The sequence below is a fragment of the Nansenia antarctica genome, assembly GCF_963989245.1.
Source record: "Nansenia antarctica genome assembly, chromosome: 1".
NCBI lineage: Eukaryota > Metazoa > Chordata > Actinopteri > Argentiniformes > Microstomatidae > Nansenia > Nansenia antarctica.
This window is the reverse complement of record NC_137674.1, coordinates 43,208,005-43,226,916: the sequence shown is the minus strand read 5'-3', so window position 1 is coordinate 43,226,916 and position 18,912 is coordinate 43,208,005. Positions and strand designations below refer to the sequence as shown.

At 38.2% G+C, this 18,912-nt stretch overlaps 1 protein-coding gene and 1 pseudogene across 2 annotated transcripts; one reads left to right on the top strand and one right to left on the bottom strand.

The window, feature by feature from the left end:
* Positions 1 to 376: 376 nt before the first annotated feature.
* LOC308150193 (butyrophilin-like protein 10) lies at positions 377 to 5,613 on the bottom strand (the record flags this gene model as incomplete). Its single annotated transcript, XM_080523052.1, has 5 exons — positions 377 to 575; positions 1,457 to 1,568; positions 4,167 to 4,442; positions 4,609 to 4,956; positions 5,598 to 5,613. 5 exons carry the CDS (start codon positions 5,611 to 5,613, stop codon positions 377 to 379), a joined length of 951 nt encoding a protein of 316 aa, XP_080379178.1.
* Positions 5,614 to 8,126: 2,513 nt separating this feature from the next.
* LOC308163112 (b(0,+)-type amino acid transporter 1-like) lies at positions 8,127 to 16,495 on the top strand (annotated as a pseudogene). Its single transcript has 6 exons — positions 8,127 to 8,752; positions 10,403 to 10,536; positions 11,606 to 11,733; positions 13,545 to 13,674; positions 14,791 to 14,878; positions 16,265 to 16,495. The product of its transcript is annotated as a b(0,+)-type amino acid transporter 1-like (transcript).
* Positions 16,496 to 18,912: the final 2,417 nt, after the last annotated feature.

Sequence of the window (18,912 nt, the reverse complement as noted above, 5' to 3'; positions counted from 1 at the left end):
GGTTTTGCTATGTGACGTGTACGTAAACAAAAGCTTGTGACTCGCAGTGTATTAACCGGGCAAGGAAAAAAACGATGCGATCGTATAGAATAGAATCTAATGAATCGTTTGCGACATCGATGAACATTATTGATAAAGGTAAGCTCTTTATATCTGTTATATTGTTATATATATGTTATAAAACCCAATCTCGACCCACCAGTGTCACGGCACGGAAGAACAGGTTTTAAAGTATCTTGTAAATGTGATGACTATCAGAACATGGTGCATGTGAACATCATCAGTAGGCTATGTGATGACTATCAGAACATGGTGCATGTGAACATCATCAGTAGGCTATGTGATGACTATCAGAACATGGTGCATGTGAACATCATCAGTAGGCTATGTGAGAGGCGTCACAACCACCAGGAGACAGGGTGCTGGAATCTGCATATGGGAGGAATGTCTCCCTCAGGCTCTGCCTCACCTGGTGAAACCAGCGTGTCCAGTAGAACCAGTCAGACTTCAGCATGGGCGTCTGTGCAGTGTGGCCAGGTTGGCTCTGGTCCAGTGTAACCCTGAGCCTCGGCTGTCTGCACACATGAAATGAACGTATCCATAATTTTCATGCTTTTCACTCACACTAACTATTACTATCTACTATTACACTTGATAAACCAGTGCTGTGATATATTATTTATCATCTTAGCACAAGGCTCATCAACAATTATCATAACATTTATTATGCATCAGCTCTTTTTATACAACCTACATTTATGAATGAATGAATGATCTTTATTGTCATTGTAACAGGTACAACGAAATTGAAATGCAAACCCTAGGTGCTAACAATCAACACAGTCCTAAGATAATAAAAAACTAAAATGAGACATAAATAGACATAAATAAAGGGGATATAAATAGGGGGATAAGTAATCGGTAGGAATCTGAGAATGTATCTATTAGGCTATGTAAACTTCTATACTTATATACACTGTATGGCCTATTCACAGGGGGGTATATAGACAGGGGGGTGTTAGCATGTAACTATGTACTTTTTATAAACATATAAACATATGAACTAGTAACTTATATACAGTGTATGTAAACCTAAACACAAGAATGTAAACATATTGCCGGGTTATAGAACATTACACTATTCCCTTGGTTATTGCACTGTAGTTTCTCGTATTTCGTAAGGCTCATAACGAAACAGGAACTAAGTCTTACTGCAAGCTATGTGACAGGAAAGAACGTTCCTCATTAAGTAAGTAACAGTTATTTATATAGCACAATTCTACAACGACAAACAGCCGCCCAAAGTGCTTAACAGATAAAAAGATAAAACACTGGTAAAAGAAAAAAGCAAGATAAAATACAGATTAAAAAATATATAAAATAGATAAAATACACTAAAAACAAGGTGCAATACAAATAAAAGTGCAACAAGTGCAGTGTCAGAAGGCAGGCTCACCTCAGGTCAAAGGCCAGGGAGAAAAGATGTGTTTTAACTAGTTTCTTAAAAGCCTCAATGCTCTGGGTGGATCTGATGTGGAGGGGGAGACTATTCCAGAGCCTGGGGGCTGCTTTGGAGGAGAGAGAGAGAGAGAGAAAGGGGGAAGTAGAGTTAGAGTGAGTCCAACTAACAGAGTGTATTCTAAATAAAATACAATTTACGTGCCTGAGCTCGACCACTATGTTTTTCAGTAAGTTAGATATGTCCTTTATATAATAGAGCATTAAAATATAGGTAAATCAACAATTTATTTTTCAGAAGTTATGAAGTCCAAATGGCACCCTATTAAAAAAAATGACCCATAAACACCGTATTACACAAATATTACAATAATCTCGGAATATAGTGTGCATGTATACGTAGGCCTAGTCACTCTTTACCCTCCTTATCAACAACATTATTTCCTGCCGCACCCTGTCACCTGTGTGTACCTGTGTGTATACATTTCCTACGTTTAAAAAACATAATTTCTGCCATGAACTTTTTAAAATTAACGATTTAGTACGTCGACGTGTCGTCAAAGACGCGATAAGCAGAAAGAACGTTTGATTCCCGACTCCCATAAACTTAGTAACAAAACAAGAAACATTTCTTACCTCTCTCATGCCAACCTGGTCTCACACGGAAGCCGTCAGTATTCGACGTCTGTCGTTCGTCTCCAAACGTCGAATTCCGACGAGAAAACGAGCTCTGAAAGCGCAGGGTGCGCCTGTTATGTGCTCGGGCCGGGCTGTCGCGCAATTGTTGATCACTTGGAGGCTCTCGAAAGTCAATTTGAGATGTACTTTTCTGAGACCGAGTCTTGGAGAAAGCACAAGACATGGATACGGTTTCCATGCAAAGACAATGCATCCGACGCCTAGACCTGACAGCCGCTGAGGAAGATCAGCTGATCGACCTAACCACAGACAGTACACACAATAATGTGTACGAGTCACAGCCTCTCACCCAGTTCTCGATGAGCCTCTTGCCTTTTGCAACAACTTATCTTTGTGAAAGTGGATTCTCCTCCCTCACCTACCTGAAGAGCAAATACCGTTCCAGACAGCAGTCTGAGGATGACATGATGCTCTGCCTAACAACCTCCATCTCCCCCAGAATAGACAAGCTGTGTCCAGTCATCTCACTGAGGTAGACATACCTGGCTTCCTGAAGCTAAAAGTTTCATTGTTGAAAAATAATAATAATAGAAAATATAAGCCTCATCAACAACAACAACAACAACAATAATAATAACCAATCATAATTATGCATGAACGTTTTATCAATCATAAACACATATAGGCTAATAACCCAGTATATAAATAGGTTAATACGGTGAAAGAAAAGGTGAATGAAGTAACTATAAAAGTTATTATATGCTTTAAAATGTGAGACATTTAAAAATATATATTACATGTGGGGGTCCCTGTTCTGTTTGTCTCTCGTCCAAGGGGTCCTTGGGTTGAAAAAGGTTGAAGACCCCTGGTCTAACCTAAGAAGGAGCTATACTGTAGATGGAGCCTAACATCACTAACACTGGTTCAATTCATCTACATAAAAAATAATAATGTCTCAGACACAATCTTTTTAAAACACATTGTCAAAGACATTACAATAAAAGTCAAAATGTACATTGATGGCAGAATATATATATATAGCTTCACCAGTGCAATAGCGTGAATAAATTAAATACTACATGTGGTTGAATTGCAGCTATATAGCTAATAGTTCAAGTATGTTTATATATTTCCAAAAATATATACTGCAGTCTCAAGGGCTCTGCACACAGCGTGCGATTTCTGTTGCGCGTCAACGTTCCATTTTGAAGTTTGAATGGAAGTCTATGAGAAAATCATAAAACATCGCATCCCAATGCACACAGCGTGCGATGCAATTTCTGTTGTATGTTCTCATAGACTTCCATTCAAACTTCAAAATGGAACGTTGACGCGCAACAGAAATCGCACGCTGTGTGCAGAGCCCTTCAGTCTCATAGCACACACATTGATCGACCTGATAAAACAGTATCAGTATTTATGACTGCTATCATGCTCCATTAATATGCTAAAGAAGGAATGGCAATAATATTGGTAGATTGTCATATCATTACTCCCTGGTATGAGCCATTCTTTTGGGTGCTACTTGGAAATAAAAAGGCCTCTTCTCAGGGTTCTCCTCCAGGGACAGCCCAAGACCTCGCCATGGTCCAAGGTGGAACCCTTTTTTCTAAGCGTGTTGTTAGCACATCCATTTGAACAATTCAGTGTTGACAACAAATTGCAGGAATTGTTTAAATAAGTATATATTTCCAATCCATTGTGATGTAGACTAGATAAGTTAAAGGTCAACATCCATGTCCAACAGTCAGTGATCCCCCATTTGTATATGAATGGTTTCCTTTGTCACTGTGGTTCATTTCCGTGCCCGTTCTTTTCCTCCGTAGTAAAACTAGTGTTGCCAGTCCAACCATCAAAAAGAAGAAGGGCAGGAGAACATACCATCTGCATCTCTCATTGTGACCCACAGGTAACACAGCACTGCTGCCTGTTGTAAAGATAAGATCAAGATTAGTCACAATGACTTGGTAATGACACATCTTTTATAATATTGTACTTTTCTCTCTTTCTCTCTGTCCCTTATCTTCCACCTTAGACAGTACATTAACAACATACAGCTGTAGGTTTACCTGATTGAAATATGATCTCTCTCCTGATCTCTTGTCCCAGGTCCTTGTTCTTCAGGAGAAAGGTGAGGGTTGTGTTGACTGTTCCCTGTAGGGTCAGGGTACTGGACACAGTGTAGAGTCCCTGTATGTCCTGTGAGAGGTGTGTGTCATAGGTGATGTCTCCACTGTCGTCCAGCCACTGTACTGAGGGGACGGGGTACCCTCCATGTGAGGTCAGAAGGACCTCTAAACTATCAGGATATGATGTGAACTTAAGATGTGGTTCAGGGTAGAACGCTGGAGAGAAGATGGAAGCACTTTAATATCATGATAGTGTACTGTACATCTATCCATGAACATCACAAGGGCATCCAATAAATATGACAATGAATAAAGATTATTTCTATGATAGCCATCAGCCTCACATTCCACATAGAAGATAAGAACGTGAGGGCATCATTACCTGCTAATTTCAGAGTGAAGGTCTTCTTGTCACTGCCCAGCAGTGTGCTCACAGAGCAGGTATAGTGTCCCGCATCCCCAAGGGTGGTATGTTCCAGCCTGAGAGAGGCGTTCCCCCTTTCCATCTCAGAGTGGTACAGGCTGGTTCTGTTAGCATAGAGACTGCTCTGCCGGCCCAGTTGGTCCTGGCCATGGTAGAAGCTGTGGACCACATCCAGACCTCTCTGCCACGTGATCACACAGTTGTCCAGGTCCCAGGCCTCACCCACAGGGAAGCTACAGTCCAGGACTATGGGTTTCCCATGGATGGCAAGCTGGGGCACACTGGGAACAGTGATCTCAAAGTCAACTACAGAGACAAGGACACAGGTATAGCTTTATAATATGTTGTGGTTATTAGGTTGTAAATAGACAGTTGATAGGGTTACACATTATTTTGTATTTCTCTGAGTTGACACCGCTCATAGTCTACCTGTTGTCCTGTGGCTTGTGTATTGTAACCTCACCACTATTATTATTATTATATTATTGTTTATTAATTAATGTTCAGTAATTATTGCACTTTAGCTCTAATTGTTGTGACTCATTATTAGTTTTCCCCCCACAATAAGCTGGGATACATACACCTTTTGTTTCGGCTCCCTCTACACCCTCTAGACATAGAACCTTAAGATCTGGGAGTCGTAACACATTTGATAAAATAAATTACTACGAAACCTCTCATACCGTATATATATTCACACATAACAAAAGTCAATATTCCACACATCGTATAGTTTTATGGTTATGTGTGATAAGACACATTGATCCTCAACAATCTACTGAAAATGGATCTACTGGTTAACCAGTCAAGTCTTTAAATAATTGTCAACTTGTGAATATCTTGACTAATCATAGATGAGCTTAATGGTCACAGCTTAATGGTCATCAATCAATACACAGTAATGAACACTTTTCAGATCAAAAGGATTACACATGAATCAGACTTACTTGCATCGGATGACATGAAGACCAGAAAAGCTAAATAGAATCCTTGACAGAAGCAGGATTTCCTGTTCATGTCAGTATTCTTCAGTTCAATGGAGTGAACCAGTATTTGTACAAACTCAGCAAGTCCTGAAATGTATCAGCAGCAAACTCTTAGCTCTGATGTGTGGTTGTCTTGAGACTCCCATTAAATAGTCTACTTTTTTTTTTTACCTACCATATCTAATCTACCTACTTGTGACTCCACCGAAAGTATGACTCACATGTTTTCCATCACGTGACATTCCATGACATGGCATAATGACAATGACGTCTTTCATGTAATTTTAGTTCTTTGTAAATTATTCCAAAGATTTTTTAAATTGTTTGTAAATCAAAATTCATCTTCATTCTTAGGTTTATGAGATGAGAGAAACATTTACCCCCCTACACTGATATGAATATATTATTCCTGAAGGATTGTCTTTGTGCATACTTTCATCTATTAATGTCTTAAGACATGCTTCTTTTCAAACCCAAACAACCATTCAAGCTTTGCCCCATCAACAAGGTAGACCAAAGAAAAAAATCCAATATACAGTATATGCGTGAATTCAGATCCAAATAAGAACTATTGAACAAATACCTGTAACTACTGGAAAAACATCTACACTTAACCCTACTTCATATTAATTTAGTAGTATAGTAACTGTCTGTCAACACATTACCTTACTGGGTCAGTTAAGTGCGTAAGAGTGATGTAAGAGTGATGTAGGCTAAGTAGTCATGTGATGTGAACCATGTGAACCAGGATTTCTCAAGGATTCCTATCTACCAAGTTTACAGACACACCCACTTGATACGAGTGTTGTTGGCAACAGCACTGTATACAAGGCAATGAGATACCATTCACCAGTTTCGAGGAGAGTATAGTTCTTGTAAGCTAAAAAATATCCAGGGAGACCAAACAAAATATAAATATCCCTATGTATATGTGTGAATCCACATTAATATAAGAACAATTTTGAGAAATGACTACAAAGGACTAACATACATTTGAACAACTGGATATCAATTTAACTTTCTCATTCAGTTATAATTGTTCATACAAATACCTGTGTGTTGGGAAGAGTTACACAAAACTTGGGTCTTGAGATCAGCACTGCATGATGATAACATCATGTGAACCAGGAAATGCTGAAAAAAATCTGCGGAAAACCTGTCAATGCAGGAATTCACAATTAATATCATTTTCTAGACAGCTCTAAGAAACAAGTAAAAAATAATGAAGTGAGAATAATTTATAATACAATTCATAATACATTAAACAATATATATATATATGTTTTTAATCAGATGAATTACTTTGAATAATATTTTGCACATCCAAAGCGAATATTTCATACAGTTGGAGAATATCACAATTTTAGGAAAAGTAAGTAACGTAACTGAAATGTTTAACAGAGCTCTCAGGCCTAAGCTAATGAAAGACAATGCAAAAACAGATGTGGCTGAATAGTTCAATTAAATATAATTATTATATATTAATACCTCATATTATATTATACAATATTAATATAATTTGTGCCGCAGATTCAATGTACCATATTTATTAACACAGTGGGAATCATTGGAATCAGGTTTGCTTATAAATGTGGGGGAGTTGGCGGATCTAAATGTGGGGGAGTTGGCGGATGAGGAGGTAAGGAGAGATGACAGAGATTGACACAGTACAAAAACATTTAAATATTCACTTAAAAAAAAATACATGAGAATGTAATAGAACCATTGTTCAACACAAATTCGGAAGTAATTGCCCTTCGATAACACTAGAGGGCACCCTATACATGTATCTAAACCAGCAAACACTGTGACTGTCCATCATTGATCAGCCTAAAGCTTGAGTAAGAAGTCCCTCTAGCAAAATAAGAGTATGAGAGAAATTAAAGACCAACAATATGACTAGAGTATGTACATTCACATTTTTGACATTTAGCAGACACTTTTATCCAATCTCTAAAGTAAGTGAATCATCTATACACCAGCCATCATTTTAAAAAAAAAATGCTAGGACCATGGGCCATTGAAAGTCACAATGCTAACTGTACAGAGGGTAGTGGGCGGTGAAGTGGTCTTTCGGGGGAACAGTCAAGACAGGGATGTTGTGGGTGTAAAGTGACTCTGGAGGGAGAAAAAATGGATGTACAATGGATTTCTGCTGTTGTAGGAGTGGTCTGAGGTGCTTGCTAATTTCTGAGCATTTTCAATCATCTCCAAATGGGTGCTATGTCAGACTTTTCCAAATGCAACAGAGTTAGGAATTATGTTTATGAACCAACCATACATTGAAACAGAGAAGTTAATATTAATTTAGCACCTTGCACCCAGCAGAAACTATTTATTCACCTCTTTGTCTATTTAAGAAAGGCTATCTCTCATAACTCTGTGTCTGAATAAGAAAGCGACATGGCAATAACAACAAATAAACCGGAAGGGATAAGATTGAAGCGCGAAGTGGGTTTAGTCAGTGCTGTGTCACTGGTTGCAGGAACGATGATAGGATCTGGCATTTTCATGTCCCCTCAGTTTGTGCTGTCCAACATAGGAAGTCCAGGGGCAAGCCTGGTAATCTGGGCACTGTCTGGCCTAGTGGCCATGCTAGGAGCTCTCTCTTATGCTGAGTTAGGAACTATCATTAAAGAATCAGGAGGGGACTTGATCTACATTCTTCGAATCTACGGACAATGTCCAGCATTCTTTGTAGCCTTCACCTTCATACTTGTGGTGAGACCAGCGGGCATTGCAGCAATATCTCTCAGCTTTGCAGAGTATGCAGTGGCACCCTTCTACCCGGATTGTCCGCCTCCCCAGATAATGGTGAAGTGTGCTGCTGTTGCGAGCATCATGGTAGTAGCTATGGTCAACATCTTGAATGTGCGCTTCGCCATGACAATTCAGGTGGTTTTCTTGGTGGCCAAGCTGTTGGCGCTGATAGTTATTGTTATTGGAGGAATAGTGAAGCTCACTCAGATTAATGTTGGATTTGCAGATAACAAAATGCCTTTGAAGGCACACACTTGAGTGTAAGCTCAATTGGGATGGCTTTTTACCAAGGCCTCTGGTCCTACGCTGGCTGGTACAACTTGAACTATGTGACTGAGGAGTTGAAGAGACCTGAGGTGAGAATGCAGTTATTCTTCATATCTGACTCCCAGGGAGGAAGTTGTAAAAATTACAAATATAATGTATACGTCTTATTAGAGTAGGCAACAGGACAATTCAAATGATATATCACTTATTATAATCTGCTACATTTTAACAGAGCTATTATTCTATAAAAATAAAGAAAAAGGAGCCAGAGGAAGACACTAATATCAATAGGTTTCATATGCACATACAACTTTTAACACAATTTTCCGTCCACCAATATACCTGAGTAATTCCATTCCTGTTAATAATGACTACAGTATTTTCGGTTCTTCTTAGCACACATACAATTTGACATTCAATTAGAACTGGGGGGCGCTTAAGTGGCGTAGCGGGTTAAGCGTTGACCATGTAACCGCAGGGTCCCCGGTTCGATTCCGGCCGGGGACATATCCTGCATGTCATCCCTCCTCTCTCTCACCCATCCTTCCTGTCTAAATCTCTACTGTATCTGTCAATAAAAATGAAAAATATGAGTGGGACTGCCCCACTCAGAAAAAGTAGCTTTAAAAAAATAAAAAATAAATAAAAAATGGATCAATTGAAACTATTTGGACATATTTTACAAGCCATCATTCGTTTCTGTGAATAGTGAGTAACTTCTGATTTGTTACTGTAAAATCAGATTGGTATCATCAGTGGATTGTATTGGAAATTATTTTTCAGTAAAATACTGTATAACATCAATGCTCAATCAAGGCTCAATAAAAATGGGGCTGTGCGACGTGAACACCATTTTTGCACGTAGAGATTAAACCCGAGGGGATGGAGTTTGCACTCGATTTGAGTCCCATGGTATAACTGAGAATTGAACAGCGAGCCTGGCTGTGGAGGAGTCATAAACAAATGAGACTTGTCTTTACACTGTTTGAAATTAGTAAGGGGAATGGCTTCTCAGATTCAGATTCAGATTCAGATAACGTTTATTGCCATTATGCTTGACACATATAGGAATTTGTTTTGGCATTACAGTAGGTGCATTTATGCTTTTTTCACATATACATGAACAAAAACAAATACAAATGCAAAAACAGGACAACACAGGACAGACAGTGCATGGATAGTGCTGTATATATATATATATATATATATATATATATATATATACAGTATATAAAGTGCAGTGCAGAGTTTTTCAAGGACTTTTTCAAGTTTTCTGTACTTTTCTTGTTCTTGTCTGTCTGACATGAAGCTGTCATCTTTCATTAGTCATTAAGTGAGCCATGTCTCTGATAGTGCTATAACACAGATTAAAATTAAATAATTATCCTTTTAAGACGAGAGAGAGAGAGAGAGAGAGAGAGAGAGAGAGAGAGAGAGAGAGAGATGATGGTCACTACTACAGTACTCATCGGCACAGATGAGACCACACACAAGGACAAAGAGAGAGAATCTGTCTCTAAACATTATGTTCTATACCCTGACTTCTAACCACAGTATGTGAATGAAGAGCTTTTTGCAAGGGAACCAATCAGACCTCAATCATAGTCATGACACACCTCAGCTTCAACACATTGTCACAGAAAAGGTGATTTGGCCCATTGGGGGAAGGGATCTCAAGGAAGGGGGGCAGAATTGATGTTTAGAATATTGTATTGTAATCTTTGCCAATATTTTCTCAGGTTAATCTACCCAGGGCAGTTATGATTGCCATCCCAATGGTAACCATTCTTTATCTACTGGTCAATGTGAGCTACCTAGCTGCCATGACACCCAGTGAACTGATGTCCTCCAATGCAGTGGCTGTCACCTGGGGGTGAGAAAGCCTTTGACAATAATCCTATCTCTTTTCTTTGATTGTGTTTGCAACATATGCAGAACTGGTAATGACAGAGCACTGTGTTGCTACAGACAGCCTATGAATGGACACACACACAGACACGGACATCCACACACACATTTACCCATGGGTCACCGTTTTGTGATCACTGTTTTGGTATTTGTAAAAATGCATTGCATGTGCAAAAAATCCCACAATGCACTGGGTTCTCATTTCTCTTCAACAAAATGTTTATGTTTGAATTTACATTGAAGTGTTTTTTTTATTGATTTGAAAACAATATCAGGTTTTCAGTGTGTCTTCACTATAATATCCATGACTAATTCATTAAATCAATAGAAAGACCATTGAAAACGGATAGTGCATACTGTAGCCATTGGCTGTACTTCACATCAATCATCTTCCACAGCACTTCGGAGCTACGCCTCAGCCGTGTGATTTGCTGAAATCAAATTATAACAAATACTTTACACAGTAAATTCACATATTCATTGGCAATGCAATGTTGTGCCTTGAAAGTATAATATTGGCATATAATTAATTATTAAATATATTATTTCATAATATAATCCATTGCTATAGCTTCACAAATCACTTGCTGTCACTTGAACGTGTTGCTGTCTGTTTAAATAACCATGAACTACTTGGTAGGGTGATAGTGGACGCTAAGTCCAAATTCCATGAAACATATGGCTGATACATACAGCATGTTACATATTAAACAGGTGAATATTGACTGAAATACAAGATAAAACATCTCTCTCTTTCATATTACAGTCTTTCTGCTGAGAAAGTTCATCTCACCTAAAGGGATGGTTTCAGCCTATTGTCATGTTAGGTGAAAGAGTAGCAAAGTAGAGAACAGAGAACAGGAGATGCTTTCACTACTGGCCTATGAGGACAACTCAGGGTAAGATGATATTTCACCTCAACATGAGAATAGGCTGAACTATCCCTTTAAGTTGCTGGGTAACACATTACTGTGATCATGTCCATGCTTTTGTATGTGTGTAATGAACTTTTTTGTTGTTTTTGTTTATAACAGGAATAAGGTGCTAGGGAGCTGGGGCTGGGTGATGTCTGTGGCGGCAGCATTGTCTGCCTTTGGCTCCCTGAATGGAACATTCTTTAGCGGTGGCCGTGTGCTTTGTGGCTGCAAGGGAAGGATTTATGGTGAGACCCATATAGACACATACAGATTCTATGTATTTCTAGACAATATTTCAATTGTTATCTTATTCTATTCTCTTATTCTAAATCTTATTGCATAATCATGTAACTTGCTGAAACAACACATTTTTTGATTGTGGAAATCTTTTATCAGGCATATGTATAAGTATAATAATAATATTCACATTAATATTAATCATAAAATAATAATAATTAATATTATTATAATACAATGTATTGGAAAGAGGGAGAATTTGGATTTTAAATAAAATAATTACTGTGGTTAAAGTAGAGATTCTTCTTGATTGGTTTCACCATTTAGAAATTACAACCCTATTTTAGCGCACCAAAAGTATTAGAAAATTGGCTTCACAGATGGATTGTCACGTAATTTGTGCAGAAATACGAGAGCTGTCAATGTCTCATATTGATTCTACGTGTTGCATTTTGGAGTCTGCTATTGGTGTCTGTCAACATGAGGACCAAAGAGGCATCAATGTCAGGGAAGCCAATATGAGGCTGAAATATCAGAAAAATCTATCAGAAATACCAATCACAAAACTTTAGACAAAAATCAACAGTTTGTAACATCACAAAAATGTTGTACTGGTGAGCTCAGCAATCGCAAACAGGTTGGTAGACTTCTATAGTGGATGACCAAAGAATGCTCACCATAATTGGAAAACCCCCAAAACAACTGTCCCACAGATCAGGAACACTCTCCAGGAAGTAGGCGTAAATGTGTCAGTACCATCCACATAAAACGTCACCAGCCGAATTACAGAGGCTTCACTGCAAGGCGCAAACCACTAGTTCTCCTCAAAAAGGATGGTCAGGTTACAGTTTGCTAAAAGGTGCCTAAAAAGCCTCCAGATGTCTGGAAAGCAGTTTTGTGGACAGATTAGACAAATATTATCATGTACGAAAGTGGTGTAGTGCTGCCAAAGGCCACCACAAGTAGATTGGCAAAATCATGTTTATTATAGTAGCTCATTAATTAAAAAATCACACATTTTCTCACAGCGCAGAGAAACATGGTGAAATGCTTTAGTGCAGTCTAAAATGATTAAGCGCAACATTATTAATATGGGTTTAATAATGTAACAACATTTACAGTTAGGAATTTTCACTGGCAGACAGCAGTAAGTATTTTGGGTTTCATTGGGATTGAGACTGGGTAGAAAGGTATTATAACTCTTATAACCCTATTATAACTGTAGGCTACCTTTCTAACCAGTCTCAACATCCACATTTTCAGCAAGGACAGCTTAATGTTCTGACGAGGTGAATGACCTGAAAAAAACTCACCAGTGCCATTGTCACATGAGCACACCGGCAACTCAGCTCTAAACTTCTGTCAACTGGGTTCTGAAGTGTACAGAATCTTCTTGTGTGCTCAAGTAATGCAAATGCCTCCAAATTCATTGGATGGAGGGTCATTATACAGTAAGTACTTTATTTGGACATTATATATATTTTTTTACAATACTTTTGAAGCCCTGGGGGAGGATGTTTATTTTTAAAAAATCTAAATGGTGAACCCAATCTGAAACCCCCCCACATTTAATGGTGAGATTTTAATTTAAAAGTGAGAATCTCTATCTCTCTACCTTTAACTCTCAAACTCAAACCTCTTGTTTGATTTGAACTGTTGGAGTATAGAGCTAAAATAAGACAATCTTTCTCTTTCCAATACTTATGGAGAGCACTGTATATGCACCACAACAGCCTGGGAACAAGGTTAATATCTGCCAAACTGCATAACTGTTGCATAAAACTGGTGATGTCTGTTTGGTTTGGCGTATTTTCGACAGCCGGATATTCTGGCCATGGCACATGTACCGTATATCGATTAACACCATCCCCAGCCCTGATCTTCACTACAGCTGTGGCTCTGCTAGTGCTGATCCCTGGGGACTTCCAGAGCATTGTCAACTTCTTCAGGTATGGAATAGTTCACACTCAGGATGTCAACAATGACCTATTGGAGTTCATCTGGTTAGGGGACACCAAATGTATAGGTTATTGTCATTAAAAAATAATAATTTGAATGTTCACATTACTGTATAAAATATATGGTCACAATGACAGGGTCAGTTCAATATTGTTGTACTTTGGGTTATGATTATGAGCTATTATTCTCTTATACTGTAGCCCTGCAAGGTAGCTTTATCCAATAGCTATCAGGATCTTCTGGTCTTGATATAAGAATATTCACAGGAGGCGAAGGATATGCAACTTGTTCTGTTTATCTCTGGTTTACTGATAATAACAACGTGCTAGCTCCAACACTATGACATAATATCCACCACAATGTAGAGCAAGACACAAGCCATTAGTATGTCAAACAGGGTACTGACCACACACACACACACACACACACACACACACACACACACAGTCAATTTATTTAAACACACACCAAACTACACCGGTCTAGGGCACCCTGGGCGCGGACTCTAAAACAGAGAGAAAACATGATGGAATACGGTAACACAGTCTGGGTAAGGACAACAAAATAAACAAAATAAACATGGAGCACGTCCAACATTCATAACCGCACACATTTAAAGACAGACATTCATACTAAATACAGTATATAACACATCAGAAACATCTCAGTAGCCTGAAACTAAAACTCACTACTGAGTCTTGACAGTCTCTAGATCGGGGGCTTTTCGTCAGATCTGAGGGATCTTACGCTGGAGGCATAGTCCAAGAGTTCTGTGATGTAGTGTGGGGCAAGGCCACTTAGGGCTTTAAAAACGAACATGACGGTTTTAAACTTCACTCTGAACCTAACAGGGAGCCAGTGGAGAGATACCAGGACTGTACGTGTACAGAGTGTGAATTGGCTGATGCCACTATTATCAATAAAAATGGAAGTATGTGGGAAAAGCCACATAACACCCATACCATTTTCAGTTGGTTTCTATCAGCCTTTAGACAAACATTAAGTCCATAAAAGGTCAACCAAATAAGCTTTCCCGATAGAGCTGATATTGTCCTCAAATTGTCTGTGAATGCGTCTGACCTGTTATCTTATCCATATACTGTCAGTTTTACTGCCTGGTTCTTCTATGGAATTACTCTGTCTGGGCTCCTCTACCTCAAGATCCAGAAACCTGAACTTCCCAGGCCATATAAGGTGAGTCTCATAGGCTGACATTCTAACTTGCCCCTGCTTAAGTCAAGCTCACCACCCACTACTTATTTGTTTGTATCCTACATCTGACAACCGCTTATCTCAGTATATAGGAGGTACCACCAAAATATGCAATATAAATATGCATGTTCACGTGGTTTGAGAGACCAACCAAAAAGTTGCCAAGCATGTTTTTGAGTAAAAAAAAGTCAACATCACCTTTAACGCACTTTTAATAAAATAAATAATCTGCACAATTTATGTTGAGAATCAAATTCAGCAAAGCTGAAATCCTATAACAATATATGCAAGCCCCTTTTTAATAAACAAGATGTTGGATATGTGAAACACCACTTAAGGTCAATAATGGCAGTCAATAATGAATTGGAATGTCAGTGAGATTGGTGCTGATGGTGCAACATTATGAGTGAGAGAGTGAGACTGCACAGTGGACGGCCGGAGGGAGACACCTAGGGATCGCACTGGGAATTGCTACCCGATCCGTAACAGATGCAAAATGTAAATGTGACACGGTCTGGTAAAATGTCCGCAAGTCGGCAATCCTCAAGATATGCAAATGAGCAAAAACCTTTTTTTGCATATTGTGAAAGTTGAAGTTTTGAAGAGCCCACTCAATATAACAAATTGTTACAGTTTTAGGATGACTAAATACTTCGAATTTGTTAAATGGATCTGCCATAGGCTACCGGTAAGTGATACAGTACATGGCTTGTAAACAAACTTTCATTTTAGGATGTGTTCAAAAGCAAGGACTGTGTGATCATCTAATTATGTGTAGTTATGTGTTTTTAGCATGTTGATGTTCTATCAGCATGTTGTGATGTGCTAAACATGCAGTTAGAGGTTTGTAGTAATGCTTCTTTTTAGAACATGCAGCTGTTTTGTCTGTCTTGATTCTAAACTTAACCCATATCTTACACAGAGGACTCTTATTAAGTCAGAATTTGTCTTTTCAGCCCATGATTGGCGGCTGCTCTTAGTTCACAACAGTTTCATTAATCTTTGATTGCTAATGGTCCAGAAATATTAAATGTTTTCATTTTAAAAATGTGTTTGGCAACTGACATTGACAATTCAGTGTGTGAATTGAAGAAGATATTTGCGAATTAAAGCAAGAGTGCTTATATCCTGTTTTTACTCCAAAGAGTAGGAAAATGGTTTTGAGAGGATAGGTGTTAATAATTATATCTATGAGTGTAGATAATGTGTTGATAGTGATTGTATGCCACAGTTATGTATGTACACCTGCTGAAAGCCAGTTGCATACATACTGTACCTGTAATGCTCCTAAAATACAATACATACTGTATATAATGCATGTCTTATCTCTTCTTCCCTTGGTCCCCTTTTTGTTCTTTGTTTACTCAGGTTCCCATTCTTATCCCTATCTTGGTCCTTATGGCAGCGATTTGCCTAGTGCTGGCACCCATCATAGACGACCCCCAGATAGAATACCTCTATGTCACCTTATTCATCTTCAGTGGTGCTTTGATCTATGTCCCCCTTATTAACTTCAAACTCTGCCCTGGATTGTTGAAGAAAGCCACTGTGTTCCTGCAGCTTCTCCTAGAGGTGGCCCCAACGGCCAAAAACCTGTGATTATAGTATGGCAGACATGTCATCTGAGGATGATTACATCTACTAAGTTACATCTGGACCAAAAAATAATAATCTTTGATTAGCACTACCATAACCTGATAATGACTTTAACATATATTTGGGAATAGGACAAGATGTCATATAGAATTTGGAAGTGACTTAACATAGAAATGTTTAGTTATCCCATGACACACATGCTATACTAGAGTGTATTATTGCATTAAAAAAAACAATCCAAATAGTTTGTTGCAAAAAATAATAATGCTTTATTTTAGTAACTGTTCTTGATTCTCCTCCAATTTGCTTCCACTAAGTGGTACCCTGTGTACCACTAAGTTTAGTTGTCTTGGACACATTGGTCATTTCGTTCAGCAAAGTTTCAGTTAGCACAGAGGTAGAGGCTGGGTCTCCATCAATAAGTGGGTGGGGATAATTGAATATGAGATAAAGATGTAAATTGTCCTTGCCAATAAGGATTTCACTGTGATTGGAATAATATATACAGTATATACATGTGCATATATTTGGGCTGGGAGCCTGGGACTTTGATTAATTAATTACGGAAAAAATAACGCATTCAGTTTTTTAACTTTTAATCATTTTAATCACACTTTTAATGTTTTTTGTATTTGGCCAGCCCTGCCACTTCTGTCCCTTGTGAGAGAGTTTTCTCCCTTGCAGGCAAAAAAGAGGGCAGCCTTGAGCTCTGAAAATGTAAACAGACTAGTTTGTCTCAGCAACTGGCTGAACGAGAAGCAGAAGAAGTAGTAGGCTTAGAGGTATCCTGAGACCAATGGGTTTGTTGTTACTGTGAAGGGTACTGGTTTTTTTTGTTACCATTTTAGATGGCATTTGTGACTTTATGTTAAACTGTTGCACTGTATTTTGACCAAGGATATTTGGGTGGGTAGGGGAGGGTTAGTGTAACATTAGGTTAGGTACATTGTGTGATCTGTTGGTCTGTGTAGCTAAAATAAATAGGATTTTGCTGCTTTAAGTGTATGTATATGTCTATTCCTTGATTAACTCGTATACCAAATCCATTTGAATTGAACTGTTGCTTCTTGTGTCAAATGCATTTATGCATTTTAATGCAACCTCTAGTATATATATACTATATTTATATACAGTATATAAATATGTCTGCCCTTGCACTAGAATCTCTAGGCAGATACTGTGGAGGGGGTGTACGTCTAGTGTAAGTCTCAATGTTGTTGCACTTGAAGAACCTCTTATCCACAATGGACAATGGATTGTCTAGGTGGGTGCTAATGCCAATGGTAGCCTTCTTAGTCATTTTATTCAGTCTGTTGGCATCATCCTTAAAAGTGTTACATGCTCTTGATTGTCTAGTTCAGAGAGAACTATTGAACTAGTGTCGATTCTTCAGCTATTGCCAAGCCAGTCTTGTAGGTGTCCAGGCCAGAGAAGAGATACTTACATCTTCTTATTAGATAATCCCGATATCTCCCAAACATTTGCAAGTGACGTGTCCCCTCCAGAGGATGCTTTAAACAGGCCAAGATTAAACCTGCTTTTCCACCTGACCAGTGCCTTTCATCATGTGTATTTAATACAAATTACAATTCAATATAATTGTGATAATGATTTACATTTTCAATATAAATTATTTTCTCAATCATTCAGATTTTTGCTCTGCATTTTCATTTCACTTATTATTTAAGGTACATGCAGGAATTTGCCTTCTTTTGACTGCATATGCTTCATTTGAATGACAATACTGAATGTGTGTCTGTTTTCTTGTTTTTATCCAGCACATGTCTTAGTTACATGATCTTAAAGCTAGCAAAGGATTTTTGTGGTTGAAAGTGCAACCGTTATTCAGTTTGGAAATGTACATACATAAACATGAACATGAACACAAAGTTACAACAAACCCTCAAACAAAACTCAGACAAAGGTGTAATCTCAAATTGGACATTTACTAAGAAAACAAATGTCAAAGCTACATACTGCTCCTTTTAACAACATTGAAAATGAACCTGCCGTTCTCTGTTGGCCATAACTTTGGTCAACTTCATTGTGGTGAATTGTCCTAATTTTTTAGGTGCATTTGTTGTACAGGGCAACAGCCTACGTTATATTACTTAGAATTAAATGGGTCATGACTGAGTTGAATCTATTGCCTCATCTAATAATGTCATGTGATAGTATAGAATCACTTAATAATTCAAGAATAAAGACAATTTAGCCAATTTAATTTAATTTAATCTGGGACAGAATACACTACAATACACAAATGACTAAATGTGTATTCCTACCTGCAAACATTTAACAATAATGTGCAGGCTTCCACTGCCAATGTGCCCTTGAGCACCTGAGAACCCCCAACTCTGAGCAATTAATTGACAATAAAAGTTGTATTGTAGTGTATTTGATCAACACCCTTCTGTTTG